The 8,342-nt window shown below is 40.6% G+C and overlaps 1 protein-coding gene across 3 annotated transcripts; it reads right to left on the reverse strand.

Moving 5' to 3' along the window:
• Window positions 1-3: 3 nt before the first annotated feature.
• Window positions 4-3,096, reverse strand: LOC136517973 (dehydration-responsive element-binding protein 2B-like). 3 transcript variants are annotated; one of them, XM_066511630.1, is made up of 4 exons: window positions 2,903-3,096; window positions 1,973-2,025; window positions 1,775-1,859; window positions 4-1,201 (listed from the first exon to the last, which is right to left on the reverse strand). In XM_066511630.1, the coding sequence occupies exons 1-4, from the start codon at window positions 2,959-2,961 to the stop codon at window positions 274-276; spliced, it is 1,125 nt and encodes a 374-aa protein (XP_066367727.1). In that variant the 5' UTR covers window positions 2,962-3,096; the 3' UTR covers window positions 4-273. The 3 variants fall into 3 exon arrangements, with proteins under 3 accessions (XP_066367727.1, XP_066367726.1, XP_066367725.1); XM_066511629.1 differs by lacking the exon at window positions 1,775-1,859 and having other exon boundaries at window positions 4-1,198; window positions 2,903-2,982; XM_066511628.1 differs by lacking the exons at window positions 1,775-1,859; window positions 1,973-2,025.
• Window positions 3,097-8,342: the final 5,246 nt, after the last annotated feature.

Consider the following 8,342-nt stretch of genomic DNA (forward strand, 5'->3'; position numbering starts at 1 on the left):
AAATAAGAAACGAAAAGCAAATGCTCTTTTTTTTTCTTTTCCTTCCACAAGGAGGGAACTATTTACATCACCACGTCTGGTCTTACAAAACATGTTCTCCAAATTGTGAAGCAAACCGAGTTCCCATGCCTAATAAGAGAACTATTAGGGAGGAATAAAAAGCCTAGAATTGCTAGAGCAAGCCTCTTATCAGTTCTGGCAGTGTTTGCCTTCCACTTCATCACAAGCTCAGCCATGAAGTGAAATGAGGATCAACGGCCAAACATCAGAAATTCATTTTAGCTGCTCCAGACCCTCGAAGAAACTTGATGGGCTTTCGAAGCCAACAAGAAACATCTCCGGTTCTTCGGGCATCAGGAATGGCTCTGGCTCTGACTGGAGCATGCTCTCCAGGACGCTCGAATCCAACCCATCAAGACACCAGGGCTGCCCCATGCCAGCGTCGGCTCCACCTTCATTATGGGGATCAGCTTCCATCATCCTCAGCATCTCACCAATATCAAAATCATCATCACCACCATCTGGAAGATCTGTGACACCACCATCTGGCAGATTTGTGATAGGTTCCAGCATCCCGAAGACCTTGTCAGCTACACTGGGTGTGCCGGCTTGGATACCACTTGATCCAGCCTCCAAAGCTTCTGGCCATTCAGCCTTTACGGAGCTCGAAATGTTGGAGGCTTCAGGCTTGTGTAAGGTGGATGCGATATCTGAGTGGTTTGATGTTGTTGTTGACTCGCATGATGTGCCAGGCTGAAGAGGTTCAACAGCTGTTGGAGCAGCCTGGACAGAGGTCGATGCTAGAGCAGCCTGGGCATAGGTTGCTGCATGCTGTCTGGGGAAGTTAGTACATGCCAAGTCTCCATACATCGCTCTGGCTGCCTCATCATAGGCCCTAGCTGCATCCTCCGCAGTTGGGAAGGTACCCAGCCAGAGTCTGTTGACACGATTTGGCTCTCTTATTTCAGCAACCCACTTCCCCCAAGTGCGCTGCCTCACTCCACGGTACCCACACTGTGTATTGTCAGGCCCTCCTTTTCCCTTCATACAGCCCTTCTTCGAACCCTTTGCAGGTGCTTTTCTTGGTCGCTTTGCCCCCTCAGGAGCATACTCCAACTGCTTGTTGTGCTCAGCCCACCGCTGGATGACAGCTGCCACTGACGTAGGCCCATCGCGTGACCTGCGAGGTCGCTTCTTCCTGCTGAATTGAGAAGGTAAACTTTAGTACTCAGCGTCATATGAAACACTGTAACGAGCATGCAAATAAAGTACATAAGCAAAAATAACAAAAATGCTCCAACAGGAATACTATCTCAATAGGAAAAAACTAATAACAACCATGCCACAAACAAGCAGAGAACAAGCAAAATAACAAAATGTTCAAACAGAACAGGTTACTACTCTTCTTAGTGCCCAGGAGACCAAAAGGTTCAAACATGACAATCATCATCTCCACAGAAACGGATACTATTTTGCTCCCTACACGCTGTTAGTTGCCTTTTAATCAAAAGTTCCTACACATGGAGAACATCTTCGCATAACAGATACCGTATCTGTCATTATGAACCTGCTAATATTTAATTTTGAACACATTGCACAATTTTTCTACAAAGTAGACAACCATGTTAAGAGAAACAGATATCACTTCAGTATCTGGCGCAAGTGTAACTCACTGGTCAAGCGCACAACACTATCAGTCAAAGACTGCTAGTGATAGCTCAGATGCTCTAGCACAGAGAGCAGCCAGATATATAGAACAGTTAAAACACACCACAGATTAGAGGCCAGCAGTGGCGCATCTCCCTGGGGTTTCTGCTGTACCAAAATCTGGTACTCATTCGAGGCAAGAGCACGGCCTCCTGCTGAAACATAAATTGTTATTTGCGTGATTGTGTTTTATAGGGCCAGATATCGTGTGGACTCATACCAGTCAATATTTCCTTTTCACAAGAGGTGATCAAAGCAGTCATACCTATTGTTCTGACGGAACCATGCACCACAGTAATGCCCTCTGCTCCATATGTTCTATAAATTACAGACAAGACAAGACAAATAGACATAATACGTATCAGAGACTGGTTTAAGATAAGGAAAGCTAACAACAACAGAATTTGACAAAATACAGCAGCAAGTGGGAACAGGCTCTACAGGCTTCATAGTATACACGTTTCTGTGGGGATGATGCACACTATACTGTCACTCAGCACAATGTGAACAATGCTCATAACCCAACATCTACGCTCCCAAATACCAAAAAATATGAACAATGCCCACAGCTCTGAAGCTCAAGCTTATATCTACACACCTAATAAATACCCAAAATACGTTCCTAAAATCTCATCTTACAATAGTTGATACACCCAGAACAAAGTTTTCACCAGGTTCAACAAACAAACCCAGATTTCAACATGACGAGCAAGCAATAGCATGAACTTTCCACCATACCCGAACTAGCAATCATCCACTGCAGTGAACAATTAGAATTACCAAGAGGTCCATGATCCCCAATTACAGCTTTTTACCCCAATTCCACAACAATAACAAATCCCTTAATCATCGCTCCACCCACCAAAATTCCATACCCACACCGGCCAATCCCAATTACACGGACCACCACCAGAAACCTGATTCCGAAATTGCTATGCCACAATCCGACCAGGAAATCCCACAACCCTCACCAAGGCACCGAAAACAGCTTACGCACCCACGGAATTTGACTTTCCAGAACCCTAATTAGAAATTCCGACAGCGAATCGACTAGTTCCCATCAAAATTTTCCATCCTAAAAGCCCCCCCTTTTTTTTTGTACAGATACCCGTTCCCCACCAGACTGACCATCCCCAAACCCTATTCCCCCAACACACAAGTAAATCGAAATAAGTCTTTGGAAGGTTGATCTCACCTTCCGGGCTGCAGGGCCGGGGGCTGCATCGGCATGGCCTGGTTCTGATCCAGCGTCATGGTCGCTCCAAAGATCGCCACTGGGTTCCTAGGGAACGCTATCTCGCTGGCTGGAGTGTGCTTGTTCGAGTCGTTAAGAATCGCGAGATCTCGACTCTCGAGAAGAAAAGTCGCGAGGGGGAGAAAGGAGGAGAGAAAACCAAAGCCCGATGAGGGACGGTGCGCCGGCTATTTATAGGCTGGCCTGGACGTGCTCCGTGGACCCCACTCCGTGGGAAAATATCTCGGATTCTAGGTGGCTCGCAGCAGGTCCACGGGGTTCGGCCGCGTGGGTCCCTTGTGTCATTGGCACAGGTTCACGTGGACGTGGTGCATTGAGCAGAGGGGGAGCGAGGTGACGTAAGGTGTGCGCTGGACCGCAGGTGCGGCTTTGCGACGAAGGATCTGGAGACTTGGCGCCGAAGCAAGCTCGGGGAGGCCAGTCGCCCCCTCGCTGCACTTACCTTCGATAGTGGTCCTTTTGATGTTAGTACTAAAATTTTGAAGCTTCCAGTCTCGTTGAACTCTATCTATATTTTGTATTAAAAAATCCTATCTATATTTAATTTTTTTATAACAATAACTAATTGTGAGCCACCTAAAAATTAACTAAAATTAATTGTAAAGCATCTGGGGGTACCCTAACTAACAACACTAGTTAGCAAAAAAAAGCTAATTTGAGTTAAAAGCAACTCGAGAATGAAAAGATATAAATGCCTCTACGATGAACCCTATCATTTCACTTCCCCACTTGCATCGCCCAATGCCGCCCTCTGCTTGTCGTGAGGAGTGTGGAGCATAGGTCGCTAGGCCTTTTCGGGCGACGCGGGACCATCAATTTTATATTGTTATGCAAACATAGGAATGAGCATATCTTCGATTCAATGGTTGTATTGTTAGGTGTTGTGTTCTCAATTCCCATCAACAAATCATGTACATTTTATTGTTGCGGTATATGCTCCTAGAATAATCTTACGATCATATAGACGTTATTTATGATTGACATTATTTTTCATATCCAACTCATACATACGCACTTATTTGTATTTGTAACTGAGATAATCCATATTCATATTTGTACCGAATACTATCCGTGTTTGACTCTGAATCCGAAAAAATATATAATAAATATAAGAACAACAATATCCATCCCTATCTAATCCACCCCTATTGAGAATCTTTGGAGCCTGGCTTAGTTAAGCCATCCTTACACCCGAAGCCTAGCTTAGACCCGTTTAAATAGGCTAAAGATTTTATAGAATTATTATGATAAAAATGAAATCTGTACACCATCAAACGGGAGGATAGTAAGACAGATTTTCATAGTCTTATCACTCAAAGTCCCAAAATCTCAAAATCCCTTTCACACTAGATAATCTAGATTTCTAAAATCCCTAGTCATCCAAACAGAACCTCTGGCTACCTGCGGCTAAGATTGACCAGCCTTTTGTTCTTAAAATCCTAGCAAACCAGATCAAGTTTTATCCATACAACAACAAAATACCATGGACTTGACTCATGCCGACCCGGCTACGCTTGGCCACATCAAAATACGGCACTGCTAGCGCTCGGACGTCCGCGCCTGCAGTCCACTTCCTGTGCCATGCTCACGCGGGCTTATGACAGAACCGCTCAATTTATATAAGATCAAGTACGGTTGTCCCCGCTAACACGTTGACACGCGCATACTTTCACTTATATAAACCCAGTAGTCCGCCGAGTATCACGAATAACCTCGGTAAATCAACATCACAAGCAAGATCGCGTGATTAAGCAAATACACATCACATATACAGAGTTGCAGCGGAAATAATATTACAAATGGGTTCATAAATAATAGTACAAGTTTGGGTTTCAAAACCGATTAAGGGAAAACAACATAGCTTTCCATGATTACATTAATATAAATTTCAAATACATTGCTAGCATAAGTGACATCCTCTGATAAAAGCATATAGATGAGAAATAAATATAGAGTCATCGAGCCCACCGGTGGTTAGCCACCATCTTTAGCAGACCGCGAACTTCACCTGCAACATGGTGGAATAAACCCTGAGTACTTGAATGTGCTCAGCTAGACTTATTCATTATAAACCAAAAATAAAGTGACACCAAGGAGTATGCAAGGCTTTATAGGTGGAGCTAGCTTGACAAAATTTTGCATAAAAGTCACTAGTTGAGCTATACATTTTATAATTCGATAACCAAGTTAATTATAGCTATTCATCTCTAGATTAGCAACTAACCTGTGCCAAACACGTAGAATATCATTTAGTAATAGGCAATAGTAACCATAGCCGGTGTAGTAATATGAGTATCATCATCATAACCATCAAGTTTCTATTAAGTTACTCTACGTTGTCGCTGCTCAGTCAAGTTCTCACTATCCGGGAGAGACGGCGATTCAAATTGATTCCTACCGAGTTAGGGAATTTATTCCTAACACAAACTGAGGCACACCCTGTGAAGGTAGCCTCAAGTCACCTTTGGTATAATTCAGGACTAACTCGCGGGTTTAATCGGCGTCGTACCCTCATAGATTCTACCAATCTGCTAGGAAGATCGGGACCCGGTCCCACCCTTGGACTTACGTCATTGGCTCTCCACACATCCTTACTACCTTCGGTGTGCGCACTTTCACTTATCGGGGCCTAGCCTGAATTGAGCTACTCGGCTTCGCGGTCGTATCATTGGATCCGGCCAGCTAAGTGCTAGGCATGCGTTCAACATGACATGAGGGCGTACAATAAATCGGTCTTTAATCGACACAGATAGGGATAGATAGGCACCCAAGACCTCTATGCCTTGTTGCTTCTCTATCACGATCCCGCCTAGTCTATTTTTATTTATCAACACATGGTTATTTCTACGATAGCAAATATAGCCAACCGTGCTTTGGTATCCACCTATATCTCGCAGGTGACAGAAAATCACTCGACTTCTACCGATCTAAGCATTGCTAAGCATACATTCTATCCTAGACCTACATAGGGTTCAAGGTATATTTCTGGATAAGGTAGTTTTATGCATCAAGTGGTTCCAATCAACTCTTATAACCTAAAGCATCAAACATAAAGGACTCTAGTGATATTTGTAAAAACATAGAAGGCTTAGAATGCTCCGGGGTTTGCCTGTGATCCAACACTAGGTCAGTGTTTGTTAGATGACACTCACTTGGCGAGCATCTTCCATCTCGACACTTGCTTAGTCCTTCTATCCTTGGGATAGGTCCACCATACACCGTCTTCGGGTTCGGCTCCAACATCACGTCCTTCACTTGGTTCATCTAGCGTACCTAGATAAGATGCAAGATGCAAGTGCATGAATATGAAGAATGGTAATATTAGATGCATCACATAATAGCAAAAGCAAACATAAGATCATGCAAGACATAGGCACATAGAGTTATTTAACTAAATATCACACAACCTATTATGGAGGGATAGCAAGCATATTAGGCATGGCACACAAGTGAACTTAAGTTCAGATATTGCACATATGCATCGATCAAGAACTAACCAACATGTTTAGCCAAAACAAGAGCAAGCTAAAGCAATCACCTAGCACATGTATAGAAATCTGGACAACAGCACAACAGTCACTTGTTTTAACCATAACTTAAGATGTAAGCATCCAACAATGTTGACCCTACACTTTCTATAAAGCTAATAAAATTATCTAAAACTTTGTTATTCCTTACAAAAGCTAATTCATAGGTTAACATAATCAAATATGCCAATATCTCAGGTATGTACTGATAAGGACAGAAAACTGACATAAACTTCAGAAATATATAACTAGAGTTCTAATCATCCAACAAGCATGATACTTAACTTTATAGAAAGCTTATTAAGTTATATACAACTTTATTATTATCATCTTTAGGTGATTCAATAGTTATTTAGCCTTAAACACACAAAGCAACAATTCTGTCCAAAATATGGACTGAATTTGGCATGCAACATCAGACATCAATAAGTTGAGTTCTAGCTTTCACAACAAGGTGGTTCTAGACTTTTTAGAAATCATAGAAAACCATGCACAACTTTGTTATAAACACCACATGCTAATTCCAAATTTAACTAGGTCAAACATCACAAAGAAGAGACCTCTGTCTAGATTAGGACAGATTCTGCCATTCCAATTCACAAGCTCATAACTGGAGATTTAGACCACCAAAAGGTGTGATCTTTAACAATTTAGAAATATCATGAAAAGCACTACACTTCTTCTAGTATCACAAAGACATGATTCAAAGCTTAGCTAAGTCAAACAACACAATCATTGATATCTGCACAGAGAGCATGCAAAACCTGACAATGAAATTAAAAAATCTATAGCTCCTAAACCATTAGGCTTATAGCCATGAAAATTTAACGCAAGCTAGATTATGAAGTTACCTACGACTTTTGTATTCATCACATTTATAGAAAACATCATTATCATCTCAAAAATGATTGCACCATAAAAAGTACACATGCAACCTAATTTTAGAAGGTAGCATGTTGGTGTTTTCACTTGTTTCCCCCAACAGAGATTTCATACATATATCATTCAAAGGCTCAAACAAACATCCATATAGATCAACTACATTTCACAAAGTTAGTGTAATTAAAGTAGCATCTCATGGCTTAGGCATATGCCTATTTGTTATTAACTTTCATTAACTTCCATAGAATGACATATATATATATATATATATATATATATATATATATATATATATATATATATATATATATATATATATATATATATATATATATATGACATATATATATATTATTTTTAGTGCCATATGAGAACAACTAGTTTGGGGTTGATATTTTTATCAAAGGAAGATGATGACCAAACATGATAACGGTACAAATTTCACATGCTCAGGTTTTGTAATTTAATTACTACAAAAAGGACAAATTGCAATTGCAAGAAATCATGTGAGAGCAAAATAAATATGAAATTCAATATTTTCTACAAATGCATGGTCATATTATGTATCAACATGACACAACAACATCATACCAAGGTAATGGAACAATATTTTCCATTTTTACCTCATCATAAAAATTATAACTTATTTAAAACCATGTAAAGCTATTTATCCAACCCTAAAAAAAGATAAATCAATAACTCACTCATACTACATCTAATGACCATGAAAGTTTTACTACAACACACACATAGCATTAGTAGCCTACCATCAAAAATTCACAGAAATTGGAGTACCACAACTTTGGATATGAAAATGACAAGCAAAACAAGCTAAAATTGCCTATTTAACAAGATTAAATCAAAACATGATAAAAATAATACATAACTAGCATGTTTAATATTTTTCTTAGCTAGAGAGTGTCATCACAAGACTAACACAACTAGAATCACAATTTTTGGACTTCCATAAT

The sequence above is a fragment of the Miscanthus floridulus genome, chromosome 17 (assembly GCF_019320115.1).
Source record: "Miscanthus floridulus cultivar M001 chromosome 17, ASM1932011v1, whole genome shotgun sequence".
NCBI lineage: Eukaryota > Viridiplantae > Streptophyta > Magnoliopsida > Poales > Poaceae > Miscanthus > Miscanthus floridulus.